This window comes from Papilio polytes, unplaced genomic scaffold (assembly GCF_000836215.1).
Source record: "Papilio polytes unplaced genomic scaffold, Ppol_1.0 DF824169.1, whole genome shotgun sequence".
NCBI lineage: Eukaryota > Metazoa > Arthropoda > Insecta > Lepidoptera > Papilionidae > Papilio > Papilio polytes.
In genome coordinates, this window is record NW_013525035.1 from 733,669 (window position 1) to 754,042 (window position 20,374).

Here is a 20,374-nt window from a genome sequence, read left to right on the forward strand (position 1 = left end):
TCACGCTTTAAGCTATATATTTTCACGCCAATTAACTAATTAGGGGGTAAATATTTTGGATAAAAACCCTAATGTGGGAAAGAGACCATAAGTTGTTGCCATCAAGGAAGCAAGATTGCTAAGGTTTGTGATGTCATTTCATTTTGACATTTGCTATTGATAATTTGACAAATGTAAGAGATAAAGTAAAATTTTCATAATTTCATGCGAATGAATCCGCACGGGAAAAGCTAGTACAGTAAAAAAAACAAACTTAAATACAGCTTTCTGTTGTTTTTTTAAATTTTTTGACGGAATGTGTATGAGATTTTCCTATCTTGTAAAGTTATAAAGCGTTTCTTAGCGCAAATTAACGTTTAATCCGAAAAATAAGGAAGGAAACACGAATTGTATATTTACGGCTCCCCCTTATACTGAAGGTATGCTCTCAATTGTAAAAGGTTATTTACACTGGTTGAATCCGGAATTGAATTTAATTAGGAATTTAGATATTGGTGAATATCACGCTGATGCTTTTAATACAAATTTTAGTATTTTTTTTTATAAAGTTATTTATTTAGTGAAAATGTTAATAAAATTTTACATACAAAGACGTTATAGTTGCTTCATAAATTCATGTATTTCACTATTTTTATATTAGTAAGTTATGGAAGCATTAAACTATACTAGCTGTGTCATGCGGATTCACCAGCATGAAATTTAAAAAAAAAATTATTGTTTACATTTGTTAATTTCTCAATTGCAAATGTCAAAATGACATGACAAGACAAACCTTAGCAATCTTGCTTCCTTGTTGTTGGCAGCAACTTATGGACTCTTTCCCACATTAGGGTTTTATATCCAAAATATTTACACGCTAAGTGTAATAGCGTGAAAATATATAGCCTAAAGCGTGCTGTAAGTATAAGGCTTTTTATTAAATAAAGAATTATTCAAAAATATGCTGTGATTGCTGACATCTTAGGCAACAAAGAAGTGTGTGTTTACGCTTTATTATAATAGTATAGATAAAAGATGCTACCGTGTGAAAGGTCCTTTATAGTCAACGCTATGGTAGCGACACCTGGCGAGTGGAGGCTGCCGTGTTTCCGGTGCGCCATCTTGTCCGCCATTTTAGTTAATTACTAGACGTTAAGAGGCTTTAGTAATGTTACTAGGGGAAGCTGAGTAGGTTTTGTATATATTAAAACTTTTTACAATAATATTATTTGGACATTTTTGAAACATTGATTATTAAGCTTTCTGAAATTTCTATTTATTTTATCGTTTATGGGATTACTTAGCGGTAAGTTTAGGTCAGCTTTAATAGAGTAAAACTCAAGTTACGTAGTTCAGAAAGGCATTTCTTGAAGTTATCGAAATAAACATTAACGAATAAATGTAGCAGTATACTTCCCGTATATGGGACCATAAGAAATGTTTTGTTTATCAAAATAAGTAATAACGTAAGTACGTTTTTAACATGTTTCAGGAATCACACCAATTTTGTTAAACTACGATAAAAATACTGGTTTGTTTGATGAAATTTCTACCATCCATTAACTAAATATATCAAAAAACTTTGATATCTTACGTAGACCTTTAAGAAACACTTTCACGGCAGAGCCGGGTATACCCGGGTGGGGGGCGCACGAGGCGTGACGACTACATCGATCGGTCACGCCCCGCCGGCCCGGGTGAATCGATACAACCGGGTATAACCGGGTGTTTGTTTTGATTTCGGATATCGTCTCCTTTCTATAACCGGATAAAAATCAACTATTAAAATTAAAATAAACATATCATAACCTTCGGTATAGCGCATTCTTAGATTGTGTGCTATCTCTTTTGAATATGAGAATTTTAAGCTGTGGGAAAAGGACAGATAATCTTTTGTTTGCTTCACTATTGAGGCACTTTTTTTGGTTACTACATTTTTTTGTATCTCATTTATATGTGGCTAAAGTACGTAACTTTGTACCTAAACCCCTTCTCCTATTTTTAATCGCAACATAATTGTGTTACCATTCATAGAACAACCTAAACGATGGTTCTAATTTGTTAAAAAGTTTATTCCAAGACTAAAGAAATCAGCTAACATGCTCTTCAGTAACAAAACTCTTACCTTGATCTTATTATAGTTAACTAGCTTTCACAAACGACTCCGTCCGCGTTAAATTAAAAAACAAAACAAAACTAGGTAACCTATATATTCTTTCAGACTATCCTCTATATCTGTGCATAATTTCATAGAGATTCGTTTAGCAATTCAGGCTACAAACTCTAACTAACATTCTCATTTATAATATTAGAAAGATAAGAGATAGAACATTGCTTTTGATGCAAATTACCAGTGCAAACTTACCGGATAATGTATGTTTTGTCAACTTGTCGTCGGGCATTGATCGTGGGCTGTTTTGCTCGGCTGCGCGCCGGCACGCCCGGTCTCGCCCGGTCTCACCCGGTCTCACCCGGGTGCCCGGTTGCTCGGTCGATACGCCCGGTTCATGGCCGTGCACGGATCATTAATTATGCTCTATTTACTATTTTATTGCAAATATTTGTAAAATTTAATTCATAAAAAGATGCTTTCAATGTTGTTTTCTAATGACCTTTCTAAGTATCCGGTTTTAAGCTTATTTCTAAACGGGATTTTAAAAATTTATGAACTATCATACATTCTAATTGTTACAATAGTAACCCAGACCAGTTGGTCATATTCGCGCTAAAAATATTAGAGCACACCTTTGACTAAACTATCGTACAACTGTTTAGTTGCGCTTTGATTCCTATGAACTTATAAGGAGATGTGCACTCTACTTGATTTTTAGTTTTGCAAACTGTTGGATTGGCTGCGAAACAATCGACAATCGCACAACAGTTATGGGTTAGTTCAGTCAAAGGTGTCTGCTCTTACACTATTTTAAAAACAATGGAATATCGGTTAATCTGACTTTAACAATTGACGTTTGACGAATTTTAACAACATACTCATCCTTTTATCCCCAGGTCACGGCGGTGTTAACCAACTAGGCGGTGTGTTCGTGAACGGCAGACCTCTACCCGACGTGGTGCGGCAAAGGATAGTGGAACTGGCGCACAGTGGAGTCCGACCTTGTGACATCAGCAGACAGTTACGTGTCTCCCACGGCTGCGTCTCCAAGATATTGTCTAGGTAAGTCAGTTACCCAGTCATAAGCCGGAAGAAAAGCAGGACTGCGATGTCTCAATATTCCTAGCGAGCCTATCATTTCCTCAAAGATCGGCAACGAATCTGTAGTTCCTCTGTTGTTGCGGATGTCCATGGGTGTCGCTGACCATCTCGGTGTCCTCGCGCCGCTAGTTTGCCCCTTTTATTATCAAAAAATATTCGAGATTTCAGTCGAAACTTTACGTAAATTAACGATTGATGTACATTTTCTGAATTTAACATATCTCAAGATATAGAAATTATTTAGAGCGGGCGCACAACTTTGACTAATCGCACAAAAGTTGTGCGATTGTCGATTGTTTCACAGCTCATTCAACTGTTTGGTCGCAGAACTAAAAATCGAGTATTGTGCGCATGCGTAGTGCATAGAAAACAAAGCGAGACGAAACAGTTCGTTCTTAATTACCAAAATATGTCCCCATAAAGCGTCTATTTTAAACTTCTCTAGTTATGCGATGGCGAAAACACCTTACGTGTTCTCTGTTATCTAGATTCATTGCCGAAAAAACAACTGAAAATTATCTTAAAACAACCAAGCATTATATTTAACTAGATGAGCACAGTTTAAACGTAGCAGTAAAATCAAGAACAATAGCAAATGACATAAGTGTGATAGCGGATGTGTTCAAAGTGTGCGCACGCGCCGCGCCCGCGCTGCGGAACGACGCACACGACTGTATACGTTACTTAGATGCAAACTGAACAGCTTTACTAAATAACTATCTGTGTGTTCTACATTAAGCTTACTAAATTTTTAACTAGTTGTTGCTCATGTCTTTGTCTAAGTGAATTAAGTAAATGTAGCCTATGTCACTCAGTGAGAACGTAGCTTTTTAATGGTGAAAGAAATTTTGAAATCGCCACAGTAATTTGTGTGTTATGTCAGTACATACAAAAATACAAATCTTTCCTCTTCATAATATTAGTATAGATACCTATATCACTTTATTTGATTCCGTCAGTACTAGGAAATATTCAAATAACCACATTTTCTTTTATGCTCCTAATTAGTTGGGTGGCAAGAATTTTTTACCTCAATAATAGACTGACGATTGACCCATACCCTGTGGTTTTAAATTAAAATTTTACTATTAATAAAATGCGAAAATTTAGATACACAGATGTAAAATCAAGACGGATAAACGGAACGTGATTGTTTTTTAAACTCCGCACGGAAATTCGCGGGTAAAAACTAGTCTAGAATATCCATAGTGTTCAGTACAATACAAGATGGAAATGACGCAAATATAAATGTACAAAGTAATGAATGTAGCTGCGATCTGGCGACCGCCGCCATTGTCTGTTTTAAATTGAAACTGGACGTAGTGATGTAACATCGTGTTCTGAATTTAAAATAAATATAATATACACAGATTTTTAATATTAGTAAAGAGTTATATTTCGCGAACATAATGTATTTGCCATAGTTACAATTTTTTTTTAAATTTTTGTCTTTCGCTGTCCGCCATCCGAGTTTGTTTCGGGTAATCTCCGAAACGGTTGGTATGATTTTGACAGGATTTTTAATGGAAGCAAGCTTTATGCGGGATTATTATAGATTACCTTTTTTTTTAATAGTTTTAATATATAAGTATTGCAAAAAGTATTGCTAAAGTGTTAAAACTTATTTACCTATTAATGTTCATTTTAGATATCATGGTACATTTATTAAGAAAAAATACACAAAATAAAATAGAAAAAAAAATTACCGGCCAATATATATCATTGCTTTTTTTTATACAACGAAATGTATGATTTTTTGTCAGTAAAAACCCATCCACTAAAATCTATTCTTACTATTTTACAATCATTGTATATCTATTTCGTTGATTAGTTTATCGTAGTACTGTTTTCACTCACTCATCCCTATTCCCATGGGAGCGGGAATGGCAACGCGGAAGGGGACGGACATCGACTCTCAATAGAAACACCCTGTATCGCTTTTCAATTTATTTGTGTGCCCTTTACTAACGTTGTTGTTTCTATATTGCTGGATTTTGTTGGCATTTTTATTGATAGAAAATATCCATACTCTATATTATCTTACTAACATAAATGCGAAAGTTTCGATGGATGGATGTTTGTTAGTTTGTAGCCTAAACTGCTGAACAGATCTCGATGAAATTCGGCATAAATGTAGAGTATAGCCTGGAAGAACACATATGGTATTTTTTTTAATCCACGCCTAAAAGCTAGTAATATCATAAAGAGGAAAGATTTGTATTTGTGTGTTATGAATAAACTCAAAAAATACTATCCGATTTTAAAAATTTTTACAATATCAGAAAGCTACATTATCTCAGAGTAACATAGGCTATGATTATTTTAAGATTCTGTTTAATTCCGTACATAGGACGTGACTTAAAGTAAGTGTTACATTTAAGTATGACTTTAATGCTTAAGGGAGACAAATTTTAACATGATTTTCCTCTAACTTCATTAATAAATTTAATATGAACTGCATATTTTTATTCTTTCCAAGTATTAAAAAACAACCTAAATACAAACGAAAGTAGTCCGCTCGGTCCTGCATCCGTATATAATAATTAGTCCGGTTTTTTTTGCTGTCCGTACGTCTGTAGGCAGAAAGCGTGACTGCCCACACTTCCGTTCATAGCTAGCAACACTAAGGGAAATGTGACATTTGAATTTAGACTCTGTAAGCTAAGAATAGAGTCTATATTTGTAATTAGTAAACAATGAGATCTATGTTACCACTTGATATATAGAAATTTTAATGTATTTGGTTTGATTAGATTTTAATTAATTTGCACTGTTGTGTTTATGATTGATGGTGATAAGTTACGAAAATTTTATTTCCTCATTCTATTTCTTATGACTTCTAACAGTGGAAACGTGAGATTTTGAATCAATTGCACCGTAGTTTATTTAAATATATTGTTCTTTTTATGTTTTCATACAGTTTATTCCAATAAAACGCATAGTAAATGTAGATAGCTTTTGTTATTTTTCTGTATAAAACTTCACAATCTATACAAATATTATAAAGAGGAAAGATTTTTATTGATAGGTATTTTTGTATGTATTGCAATAACTCAAAAACTACAAGGCCTATTTTAAAAATTCTTTCACTGTTACAAAGGTAATTTAACTGTGAGTAACGTAGATGTTTTTCTACCATTTTTTTTTAGTTTAATGCGGAAGAAATCGCGAGTAATAGCTAGTGTAAAATAGAATACATTACCTTTTAAAAATACTCGATTATAAATAATCGAATAATCTAAAAATCTGCTTAATATTTCATTAAATATTATATTACATTCAAGTTGAAGCTTAACTAAGCTAGAGCAATGTTAAGTTACACTCCCTCGCACGCGTTATCTTGATCTCCAATATGTCGGACATGTTCGACAAATTGATATTGACTCGTCTATTGACAAATTCGCATGCATAGTAATCTTAATTGACTTATAGCCGGTTTCCTAACTACGAACGACTCGTTAGTATATTTGGATCAATAACTTTATGAAATTCGTTTCCAAACTTAACTTACGTTTTACTCCTTTGAAAATTAAATCAACCTGACACTAATGAAACAACAGGTAATGATAAAATATAAGGAATTTTCAGAAACCCAGCATAAATAATGTATAGTGTAAGAGGTGTGAAGCGAAGAAGATATGTTAGGTAGTTGTAACTCTTTTGTTATTTAGTTTTTTGCACTGTCAGAGATAATTGAGTCGTTTAGTGTGAATTTCTCTCCTCACTTCCATTGCGTTACATCTAAGCCATTCGGTGGATTAAGGTGGCCGTTTGCTCGTTTGCCACCTTGTATTATAAAAAAAAAAGCCAAATTTCATCGAGATTTGTTTAGTCATTTAGGCTGCAAAGAGTAGTCAACCATCCATCCATATAAACTTTTACATTAATATTAGCAAGATTGTCTACTGCAAATCAGATAGATCCTAATATGTACCGAAATTTTTATTTGTTTCTTGTACAAACAAAATACAAACTCTAATAGAAACAATAAAAATGCAACATAATAAAAATTTGCTTTAGACAACCCTGAAACACCAACCCTACCACCTCACCCCTCTCTCCTCCCCCGCATCGTAACATTACGATAATGTCAGCGCTCCCCGTGGACCGAACATAGCGCCCTTGTTCATAGCCCGCGTAATGTCGCGTGCAAAACTTCTTTGAAACAAAATTTGAATGAAAATGTCATAATATACAAATTTGATTTTGGTATCTCACCAAGTAATTACCGTTTTATAAATTTATGTTCTTGATTAAACTTTATTTTGTTAATAATCTCTGATCCTTTAGTTATTTTTAAGTACAAATGTCTTAAACTGATATTTTATCTTTTTTAGCGATTTTGTTTTATTTTTCACTGTTTTAAGCAATGTAAAATAAATACGCATCTGCAATTTTGTAAATCTATGGGCAGCGCAGTGGTCACTTCGCTATTTCAGCGAATTGAGGTGGCCTTAAGGTCATTTGCCACTTCATATTAAAAAAAATCATCAGTCTTTTTCACTGTTTAAATACTTTTTTATTATAGCACTTGTCTACCCGACTGTCCCTCTCACTCGTTCGTTCGGGGTGCGATCACACTTATAATTGACTTATCTCGATATAGCGTTTGTGAATAAGTGTACAACACGCAACCCCTCACTCCGCACCCTCACCCCCGCACCCGGCATCCCGCGCCAAATTACTTAAGTGCGGTCCAGTATTATTGTATCTATCTGCGTAATCTACCGCTCTGTAACGAGCTTAAAGCTTCGTAGCTTTGAGCTTATAGCGGTTGGTTTGGATTTTGATCAAACTGTACCTTTGATGTTTAATTTGTTCGTGATGTTGAATTTATTTACTGAATCTCTTGATGGTTAATAAACTGTAATGTACTTTTTTCTTACCCTTAGAGAGTGTGTTAGTGCAGCAATTAATTTAATATTCCTATTGACAGGAATAACTGCTTTTCGTTAGATTTCATCTTAATTATAATGCAATTTGTAACTAAACTTAATGACTCTTAGTTGACATTTGATTTCCCAGGTTTTACAGAATGTTCTAGATTCCTTAGTAAAATTATTTTATTTAAGTAACTATGGGTTACTTATGCTCTGACAACAGACAACATAATTATTCTTCCTTGCATCACAGCAGTGTTTCATAACCACATTGTACATTTTCGTGGTTAAAAAAAAGAAAAGAAATCCTGAATCCTTGGTAAACATAATAACAACAGAAATGTCAACAATGCTTTTCATATTATCTGCTTACAAGTGGTAATGTAGACAATGTATTATTATCAAAGAGACAGCAATCCCGGGCCCCGAGTCCCCGCTGTCCCGCGGGACTTCGTTGTCCCTAACACGCTCTGTCACTGACACCGGGGTACAGACATTGTCCAAAATATTTTGAATTCACGTTACTGCTGCAAATTCAAATTTGGAATGTACAATTGAAATTTGGAACAAGCAATTGTTTTTTACAATCTCCGACATGTCGGTTAGAAAAGAATACGTACTCTGTTTTGCGATAGGTGACAAAATAATTTGATATGATGTGATCTGTCTGTTATTCTATAACTCTTTGTCCTAAATTACTACTATGCTGGTCTCCAGCGATATTTCAAAATATAATATAGCTGTAGCTGTAGAATTTCTAAGACACAAGTCTTCTAAAAGGACGTACGTTCTTCATAAAACCACAAATCAGTTGGCAGTTTGAATTTGGTACCTTTGCATTTTTTAATAGAATTGCGCCCTTAACTCTAACCAACCAGTTACAAACAGTGAAATCGAATCATAAATAAAAAAACATCGTCAGCTACAATAAATCACAAAGCAAACGGGGTTGCACTTTAAACGAAAGGGTAGGGTGTCCGGTACTAATCAAATTGTCATAATACAGTCCCATTATTTTATTGGCCCGGCTGAATTTAATTTCGTCGATCGTAATGCCATCTCTCAAGGGACGAGGCGTGAGTGCGTAGGGTTGTATGGCTGGTTTGGGAATCGCCGATCTTCTACACCATATGGTAGTGATTTCTCGCTTTCGAAGTTTTTATTTTCTTTATTGTTTGCTTAATGAAGAAAATGATTGTTTTTGTAGTCTATTGTATACATAAAACACACGCCTTTTGTGATTCTGTGGCCTTTTAATTAAACACTTCTTTCAGTAGACCCATTTCTAAAATCTTCTTTGATCTGATTATTTTTACGATCGTATCTTCGGTTAATATCGTCTTGTTATATAATACTGCTGTAAATTCCGGTACTCCTGGAATTATTTACATCCTAGATAGTGGTGTAGAGTAAAGTACTATTTGGCGTTGCATACACTATTATCTTTGTAAGATTGGTTAACTCATCAGTCCACTGAAGTCAAGGAGTCCTTATTTTGCAATATATTTATGCTGTATTCTCTTCCAGGTACTACGAGACGGGCAGTTTTAAAGCGGGCGTGATAGGCGGGTCTAAGCCGAAGGTGGCGACACCGCCCGTGGTGGACGCGATCGCTGCATACAAGCGGGAGAACCCGACGATGTTCGCCTGGGAGATTAGAGACCGGCTGCTCAGCGAGGGGATCTGCAGTCAAGATAATGTGCCTTCTGTGTCTAGTATAAACAGGTATGTTTTTTCCGATACTGTTATTCTAATACAGTAGAACCTCGATAACTCAAACCTGTATAACTTCAAAAAATAATATGTTCCCTTCCCATCAGAGCCCAAAACCTCTATAACATAGACCCTTGATAACTTAAAACATTTTGTGTTTCCCTTGGACTTTAACTTATCGAGGTTCTACTATAGTAGATTAGCATGTGACACTCAGAAATGTCTCTCTTTCTCTCTCATCATATTCTCTCTTTTCATTCTCTTAACAAAAAGAGACTACCGGCCGTACACTGAAACAATCTTTAAATATGTGACGCGTCTTAAACGATAGCCCACAGTTGCAAATTCCATTAATTCTTTTGACATCTGTTGATCGTAAATAACGCTTACAAAGCGATATATATGTCGTTTCAGTATTGGGCCGTATATGTTTTAAACTCAGAGGTTAAAAAAATTGTTTATAAATATACTAATTCCGTTTAAAAAAAATCTAAATTCGCTTACTGTTCAATTAAATTAAAACCATTATTTTTATTTTATTCTTACTCTCATAGTATTATTTGAAAATTCAATAACAATGAAAACATTACGTTTAGAAATACAGAAAAACCATATATTCTTTTTACCAAAATGTTTCTTCTATCAACCTAAATTGTTGAGGTCCTATGAGGGGAAATTTTGCGCAAACTTTCTACCTTTGTTATTGCAAAATACACTCTTGTGTGTTATATTAGAGGGTAGTTTTGTACGCACTATTAAGTAGACTAGGAAAGAGTTAGGTGTGGCCATGAAAAGCGCTACATAAAATAATTTTTTCAACTTTATACCAAATTTCGATTTAATACCAAAATTAGTTACAATAAGTATTTCATTTAATATATAATTATCAATGAAAAATTTACTTTTAACTGATTATTGCAAATATAGACTTGGTAGACAAATACATATAAATAACAACAAAATTATTATAACGACGACTATCGTCCGACGTTTTCGTGGTTTGAGTAGCAAGGGGTTGCGTGTCTACGGAGAGAGGATCCCGGAAACGGAAAGTGGGGGAACAAAGATGGCGGTGCCGGAAGTCGGGACACGTGCTCGCCGCGCGCCGGACATCCCCAGCCTCGCGTCCATTGAATTATTACCATTCTACAAATATAATAATATACAATTGTAACATTTCACCGAGTTTTCTGGAATGATAGGAACATCTTTTGTAGAGAAAACATCGTTTTGCTTTTAACCTAATGATTGATCTGTGATGAAAATGTTATATTTCTATAGAATATTTTATTGCATTCGGGTGATATTTATACGTAATATTGGATCACAGAAAAAGAAGAAAGTGACTCTTCTATAACCTCCCTTTCTCGTTTAGCAACTTTGAATATTATCCTTATGTAATAAAAACAAACAAGCATCTAGCTATCGCTCGTTGCCCTGGACCAGGGACTGCTCACTACCGCTTTAATCTCTTCGACTAATCGTATACATGGTCTGCCTCTTACAGTTACTGAACTGTAAGAGGAGATTGTATAGCTGTATAGAAAGCGACATAGAAACAGCGAACGAAAAAGTGTGCGCTACTGTCACGAGGGCTCTAGGGCTATCATAATTTAATTTGACTTTCACACCAGGTATCCTTGTCTGTCTTATTGCTCTTAACCCTCATAACTAAGGTTATTCAAAATAATAATTTATGGTAGAAATGTTTATTACAATTTAAAATTCATCAAAACCTTCTTATTCTATTCCCGTTGGGTCGGCGCTACAGATTCTTGTCTTCCACATACTCTATCATACGTCATCTCAATCATCAAACCCTTTTTGATTATGTCATCTTTCACGCAATCCATCTCTTTCTACGTCACTTAAATTAACATACACGGCTGTAATAACGCGTGGTGTTCCCAGATAAGATAAAACTCCCTTTGTCATACTTGTTATTAATTTGTCGACGCGTGTCATTTTTATCTACCACTATCTGTCCGCTACCGTTTATTAATTTAGGTTGGAGATATCCGTCGATAATTTGTTGACAGATTACTTGTGTAGATTTTGATTGCACGCTGATATCGTTTAGTAATGAAAAGTTCTTGTTAACTTAGGTTATTTGAAAACTGTGAAATTTAATATTGTTAATGAAAAATTATTTTATTCTTTATTTCTATAATGCAGGTGTCTCGGCAACCCTTCCAAATGCTGAAATACCGGCCCTAAAGAACTCTCTTACAGAGTAGCATAATCTAATAAACATTATAATAATAGGTGGCTAGCATTCCACAGGCGTGCAGTTTTCAAGAAACTTTCAGCCCCGCACAGCGTTGAGGAACGGTCTGTCCTCGGCGGTATTTCGAAACTAATACGACTTAGGGTCCTTCAAGAAGCGAGCCTATCATTTCCTCAAAGGCTGGCAACGCATCTGTATTTCCTCTGGTGTTACGGATGTCCATGGGCGTCTTTGACCACCTTGGTGTTTTTACCGCTTGTTTGCCCCCTTTTATTATAAATAAAACATAGGAAGGTAAACTGTGTAGTTTACGTGTCTAAATATTCAAAAGAAAAAACTTAAGTCAATCTTTTTCAATTTTTATTTCCAACATTGAAAGTTGGTAGCAAATTTAAAAGCAAATTTGGGTTCGAGTCATTCAGTCGTTCAAAGGGAGGCAGTCCATTATCGAACAATAATCCAGGGTTATTGGTCTCAATAAACAGCCTACCCGAGGGGACTTTTTAAATCTTATTAGTGCAGTTTGCGTTTTAAATTGGCAACATTGGTATGGCGAGAACCTGAGGGAGTTTTGATGGAATTGTATTATTTGAGCTTTTGTTTTATAACGAACTAGCTGTTCCCGACCGATTTCATCAGCATAAAATTATTTTATTGTTTACATGTGTCAAATTATCAATAGCAAATGTCAAAATGACATGACATGACAAAACTTGGCAATCTTGCTTCCTTAATGTTGGCAGCAACTTACGGTGTCTTTCCCACATTACGGATTTTATTCAAAATATTTACCCTCTAAGTTTAATGGCGTAAAAATATATAGCCTAAAGCGTGACGTAAGTGTAGGGCTTTTTATTAAAAAAAGAATTATTCAAAAATATGCTGTAATTGCTGACATCTTAGGCAACAAAGAAGTGTGTGTTTACACTTTATTATAATAGTATAGATGATATATTGAGAGGGAAATTAAATACTTGTCTAAGCAAAATTTTACTCTAGAAATAAGTATTTAGCTTAAGTTTCGTAGTATACATGTACTAATTGATGGTATGTTTTTATGTAATTAGTAGCTTACCCCGCGACTCCGACCTCATGGAATTAAAGACAAAACAAGATAAGAGCCTATGTGTTCTTCCAGATTATGTTCTACACCGATGCCAAATTTCATCAAGATCCATTCAGTTGTTTAGGCTACAAACTCTAACAAACATCCATCTAAACTTTCGCATTTATTTAGTTAGATATGCAGTAACGACAACAAAAACTACAAGATTCATAATTTGAATATATGATTTGTTTCCATACTATAATAATTTTTAAATTCGCAACAGAATCGAAAGTCGACAGTCAATTTTAAAGCAATTGCGTGCTCAATACAATGGCGATTCTCGCCCCACGACACGTTTCCGACACGTGTCCGTCACGAGGCGGTAATGCGACGTCGGTGCGGTCTTGGGGACCCTAAATACGAATCTATTTGAGTGGAAGTATCGCCTATTCATGGGTACTGAGAATTGTCTCAAGTGTGAGGAATTAAGGGTTACTTGATTCTTATGTTTATCTATATTCTATGGTCTATACTAATATTGTAAGAGGAAATATTTGTATTTCGTATCGATTGAAATAACTCAAAAAACTAAATTAAAACGATTTCAAAAATTTCTTTCACCAAAGCTACGTTATCAATAACTTAGGCTTTTTCCTTTTTTTTAATTTCACGCGGGCGAAGTCGCAAGCAACAGCTAGTTAAGAAATAAAACGTTGGATTTAGCTTGTTTTGGTTAATTTAGTTTAATGGTTATATTAGATTTGTATATTATTCTTTTATTTCTACAATTTCTGTATAAATTCTACAAAAAAAAAACGACAAGTTTCGAATCAACTCATTTCCTAAATAACTCTCATTGTTAAAATAACGAACAAGTGATTCGTTATTTACAAGTTATGAAATTGATTTAATATTTGCAAAAGCTAAAAGCTAACTTAAAAATAATTCGCAATATAAAAATCAACTCACCAAAACAGAAAGTAATAACCATAAAAATGCTCTCAAAACAATACAATAAAAAAGAGAGGGCCGAATAAAAAATCGCCGAATCGCAAAAAACACCAAGACATTTTTTAATCGAGGACACCGTCGACTGTAATTGGATCCATAATTCTGCCGGCCCCGTTTTGACATTTGATTTTTTTTGTAGCGCGAAATCGTGTAACTCCTGATAGGGTAATTTAGGCCTATTTTGTGGGGGGTTGAGTGCTGTCAACGATAATATACTTTTCTTCCTGTTTTCCTTGAGATTTCTTAAATTACTGTATTCTTTCATGTCATATTTACCAAATCTTTTTAAATTTGCTATGTCGTATGTATTAATTTATGATACATTTATAACAAATAGCAATATTTTGGATAGCATCCCTTCATGTACAAGGGTTGAAATAAGGGTTAGTTACCCTTTCGCCCGGAAACGGATGCTTCTTAATGTTTGCAGAATTGTGTCCGTGAAAGTGCGTTTGTCATTTAATATACAAAAATCTATTTACGAAGATAGTATAAAAAAATAAACAATAATCTAGAAGTTTTTATTTAGGTTGTTATAAGCCTATCTTTATAAAATACTGAATGTAGTCGTTAGTGGTAAAAGAATTTTTGAAAACGCCCCAGTAGTTTTTGAGTTATTTCAATACATACAACAAAAATACAAATCTTTGCTTTGTATAACATCAGAATAGAAAAGTATGTAATAATAATTTTTAATTCGTTTATTTATATCAATGTTCTTTTAACAAAGACATCAATCACCAAAATCCCATCCGAGGTAAAAACTGATTACTCTATTACGACCCTAAACTCTAACCTTTTAGATGAGTTCGTAAAACAATTTTTGCATATGTCGACCCGAGAGATACTGGCAATAACTCACCGAGCGCCATTATCCATCATGGCGGGAAATGAACTGTCATCCCGCGACGTCGGCAAATGGCCGCCAAACAAAATAATGACATCATCGGCGCGGTGTACCTAATTTGCTTACCTTATGTCGAAAATCTTGCAATTACAATGCAATATGTTGGTAATATCAAGGGCTTGTCCCACCAAATTGTTAACAACAATCCAACCTGTAAAATATCGCATTTTGTTTCCTTATCTGACGTCATTTTTAAGCTATATGAGCTAGTGGTAGGACATCCCTAAGTCTTTAATTGGACAAATATGTGATTTAATTCGTATTTTCGAGTTTTAAATCATTTTGCGGATAAACTAAGGTTGAAAAGTATGTAGCACAGGTATTAACAAATAGGTAACTAAATATATTATAGACATTATAGTAATAATTCCTCGCTAAATTTTTATTCACATTTTCGTACCCCAATAAACAAATTTGCCTTCGCAAGAGTCATTTTTTAACCGAACCGCAGTAACAAAGAATAGGAAGCGTTACAAATCGTGACGTACGCACGTATATTGCCAATAGATGTCGCTGCACGTGCCGCTTTCATTCTCGAACGTTCGCGGGAACTTCCCGACCACAGAGTTTAATTGATGACCCTATACTTTTTTGAGGGTTCAAAATGGTAATGGAATATACATGTTTTGCTACAATTTCTATTGCCCGATGATATCTTGATTTGTTATTATAATGTTTATTATATCTGAGAGCAATTTGATAAAAGATTGTGTATGTTTTTAGATCGTGGTACCGGTGGGAGAAGTAACCCTTAAGACTTCGATTACCATCGAATTCTACTGTCTATTAGGATCTATTTTATTCTATTCAACATACCAGTGTATTACTTGAAGTCATAAAATCATAGTAAAGAAATACTACATTAAAATCTTACATATCCTATCAAATAGAACACTGCAGCGTAGTCTTCTGTAATGTGTTTAGAGCTGCGTATTTTAAAAGATATTTTGTCGCCAGGATCGTCCGTAACAAGGCTGCGGAGAAGGCGAAGCATGCGCACAACCAGCAGCAGCAACAACAGCAGGAACAAGAGATCAGCTCAGCACAAGGCAGCGTCGTCTCCGTAAGTGTAGATCTTTCCTATGTATGATTGTCGGAACAAAGTGAACTTTTGTTAGTGGAAATTAAGACGTTAATAGAGTAACAATGACCACCAATTTTACCAACAAAAGACTGCGCAGGTAATAAGGTACGCATAGTAAAGAATTTATCTTATTTCTAGAAGAAAAAAGTGTGTTAATAATGTTGATCATCCTTCAACAAAATTTCGAAACACATCAAAGAAATTATTTTCATCGATAGAATCTATTTAATAACTAGCTTTCGCCCGAGATTCTGTCAGCGTGAAATTAAAAAAAAAGTGATTAGCCTATGTATTCTTCCAGACTACGTCTATACCAAATTTCATCGAAATCCCTCGAGCCGTTTATACTACATATTCTAACAAATATCCATTCATCCATCTAAACTTTCGCATTTATAATATTAAGCATGATTACAATTTTGCAATCTGCCATCAGGTAATAACCCACGCGGGCAACGCGCCGGGAACCACGGCAGTGCTGTCTCCAGCGGCGGAGCACGTCGCCAACACAGGCAGCTATAGCATCAACGGAATCCTCGGCATCGAGCAAGTGGACGGCCTTCACAACGGCAGTAATGCTGGACTCAAGAGGAAACGACATGAGGACCAAGGTAAGAAGACTAAGGACCTGTCATACTAAATTGTAAATTTTCTGACAACATTCTAACGTGTAAAATATGTGATGGAAATGTCGGATTTTGTTCCCTTATCTGGCAGTGACGTCATTTTTAAGCTATCTGAGACTCTATCAGCCAGTGATGGAACAGGCCCAAAGTTTTAAAGTTTTACACAGTACAGTTTGGTCATAACAAATTTGAATTTTCTCCAATTTACCCGAACAATTTCTGTCTGTCTTATTTTCTGATTGTTTACTTCTTTCTTCTTACTTCTATAGGGTTGTTATGATAAACTTTAGTTATACTGAAGACAATCATCATCCATTTGCCCTTATCCCTTACGGAGGGTCGGCACAGTATGTGCTGCTCCATACATCTCTATCAGCCGTCATCTGAATCCACTCCTTTCTTAAGCATATCCTCTTTCACACAATCCATCCATACTAAAGACAATATTAATGTTTAATTAAATCTTAACATATGAAAACACATTACTTAGTAAAATGTAAAACAGAAGTGGAATTTTAAAGGATTCCAAAAATAAAGATATTGTAACGGTCGGTTGAACTCGTACGTTATAAAGTTGGGCACAAAGTGTGCTGTAAAAGTTGTAAGTAATTATATAGAGGTACACGGATTAGAGCAGGCGCTGTGCCTTACGAGAATGGTGCTACAGTGATGTGACAATATCGATAAACTTTTAAATCTATTCAAATAGGAGAAGATTTGTATTTTTTTATGTATTGAAATGACTCTAAAACTACTGGGTAGATTTCAAAATTTCTTCCACCTTTAATAAGCTACGTAATCACTGAGTAACATAGGCTGTATTTTTAACTTTTATTTTTATTCCACGCAGAGAAGTTCGCGAGCAACAGCATGTAAAGCCACATATGTATAAAACCTCCTTTTTTTAGTCTTAAAATATTACATGTACTCGTATTTTTACTAATGATCAAAATTTTAAAAACATAACTTAATCTTAAAAACATTTGCTTAATCATTTTGCATAATGTATGGAATTTTCTATTTATTACATAAAAGTTTTCTCAATTAAGTGCGTTCTCCATTTCTTATAATTGTATTTAAAGTAAAATAACTTTTAGTTAACAAATATATCGATAATTATTTTAAGACAGCACATCACTAGCGTCCTCTAGCCAGCGCGGTGCACTCAGCGGAACCGGCAAGATTTACTGTGCTATTATATCCCCAGCACAAATTCTGCCCATATTACCTTATAATTTCTCTTCAAATTCTTACTACACTTTATGGTAGAGTAAAACTCGCTGCTTGTATGCACGCTTAATAAGATCTAGAGTAAAATCCCAATAGGAACTTTAAAATTTAATGAAAACATGTTTTTGAAACTGTACAATTAGGTTTTTTTTTTTTTTATAATACGAGGTGACAAACGAGCAAGCGGCCACCTAAATCATCATCCAACAACATCCGCAATTGCAGATGCGTTGCCTACCCTAATTGACGGAGGAGGAGACGCACATAAAGAGGACATTTCCCCTTCCTATGCGTCTCCTCCACCGTCAAATCCACTTTTCCCTCCCATCCTTTCCCCTTAAGAAAAGGGTGGAAAGGAAAAGGGACTAAAGTTAGGCCTCCGGCACCACACTCATCAGACGAAACGCGGAATTGCTTCCACTTCACGCCTGTTTTCTGTGTGGTCGTGGTATTACTCCGGGCGTGCCGGCCCATTCGTGCGAAGATGTTAAAGCGGGCACTACCACTGTTAAAAGGTAGTTGTTAGGTAGATATGAATGTATTTTGAACCAAATTTAGAAACGAATTAATTTACAAACTTATTTGGCTCTAAAAACAGTCATCTCAGTCACTCCCTTTTTGATCAAGTCCCCTTTCAAGCAAACAATCTATCTACGTCTTCCTCTACCTGTACCACACTCATAACTAACGTTCTTCTTGTTACTCATTTAATTAATATATAAAATAATGAATCTATTCGTTTTATTGTCAACAGATGAGAACAGAGACTTCAACAGCCATTCAGAAGACGACGTCAAAAGACAAAGAAGTCATTACAATGGTGACCAAATATACTCTAACGTAAGTACAATACATTTTTAAAACTCGACTATACAAAGTTGCCAGTTACTTTTATTAATGCATTAACTTTTTTTGTTCTATACTTTCGCGTCGCATACATAAAAAAACCTCTGTTTTTATTCATAGCACAGAATATTATTTATTAATCCTTCGGTACAAGAACATACAAAAAATCAATTTTTACTATCGTACAGAGAAAATAATGTAACAAAAGGTAGAGACCAAGAGTCTCCTCTTCTTTAGAGCGGACACAATCGCACACGAGTTGTGTGATTGTGGATTGTTTCGCAACCAATTTAACTGTTTGCACAACTAAAAAAAATCGAGTAGCACCTCCATATAAACTCATATAAATCAAAGCGAGACTAAACAGTTGTACATTTTTATTAAAGGTTTAAAACTTACGCTTACTAACTTACTTCACATATCGGTAAAGAAATTCAAAGATATGAGTGAAGTCAACCCGCTGTGCAGCGTGGTTGACTATGTCCTAGTACCTTTTTTTTTTTTTCTCGCTGGGAAAATGCATTTACGCATCCCCCCGTTACCAGGGGGGTATCTGGGACTCACCGGCCAAAAAAGTACAGACGTGGCCGGAATACCCACTAAAAATCAAGCGGTTTTCCTCCTGACCGCCGACGGCTGGGTCACGGGAACACATGTCCTAGTACCCTAACTTAGGGTAGGCCCCGAGCCTTTCTGACGTATAGTGGTGATGTTTAAAACTGCTTTCAGCTGGGCACTTAGTTACATGTTTTATATGTTTAGCTTTGGTCATCTAAATGGAGTCTGAAAGACGAGTACAAGTTGCTGTCGGAGCTGGGCGGGGCGGGCGGCGCGGGCGGCGCGGCGGGCTACTACGGCGAGCTGTTCGACGCGCCCTACGAGCACGCCGCGCATCCACACTACACTCCGCACTCCGGTAACTATACACTACACACTACATATTCTACTCCTTAAAAGAACTTCTAAACGATATTCTTTCGTCTTTTCATTTCCTCCTTATCCTACTCCCGTAGGACCGGGTTTTCGTCCTCCAAAAAACTATCATCGTCTCAGTCACTCCCTTCTTGATCATCCTTTTACGCAATCCATCTCTTTCTACGTCTACCTCTACCGGTGTACACTCATAACTAACGTCTTTCTTGTTAAATGCGTTCCACTCCTCTTCAAAACATGCCAATAGGCATCTAGACTATTATTATAAAGAAGGAAAGAATTTTAATTCTGTATTTTTGTATGTATTGAAATAACTCAAAAACTACTGGATCGATTTAGAAAATTTTTACACGCTTAGAAAGGTAATTTATCTGTGGCCATAGACTACATTTTTTAATTAAACGCGGGCGAAGTCGTGAAACACAGTTATATTCGTTAATAAACAATGGACTCAGTCGGAAGCGAACACAATCCCCGAGGTGACCGCATCCTGATGCTCTCAGTAACACAACACGAGGGAATGCGATCCCATACTTACTAGTTACATTTTGTGTCACAATGGGTATAGTTGAACAGAAAATGTTCCAAGTTCTCTTGAAATTCTATTCAATACTAGCTGTTCCCATGCGACTTCATCCGCAGAAAATTATGATTTTTTTTATTGTTTATATGTGTC

The 20,374-nt window shown here is 35.3% G+C and overlaps 1 protein-coding gene across 3 annotated transcripts in view; it reads left to right on the plus strand.

The window, feature by feature from the left end:
* Nucleotides 1–20,374, plus strand: part of LOC106111455 (paired box protein Pax-5) — a 75,705-nt gene that overhangs the window by 47,813 nt on the left and 7,518 nt on the right. For all 3 annotated transcript variants that reach the window (XM_013293564.1, XM_013293565.1, XM_013293566.1), the window contains exons 4-9: nt 2,989–3,154; nt 9,601–9,798; nt 15,937–16,042; nt 16,500–16,674; nt 18,674–18,759; nt 19,528–19,681. In XM_013293564.1, coding sequence (XP_013149018.1) covers nt 2,989–3,154; nt 9,601–9,798; nt 15,937–16,042; nt 16,500–16,674; nt 18,674–18,759; nt 19,528–19,681 — 885 coding nt within the window. The remainder of the gene's footprint in view (nt 1–2,988; nt 3,155–9,600; nt 9,799–15,936; nt 16,043–16,499; nt 16,675–18,673; nt 18,760–19,527; nt 19,682–20,374) is intronic.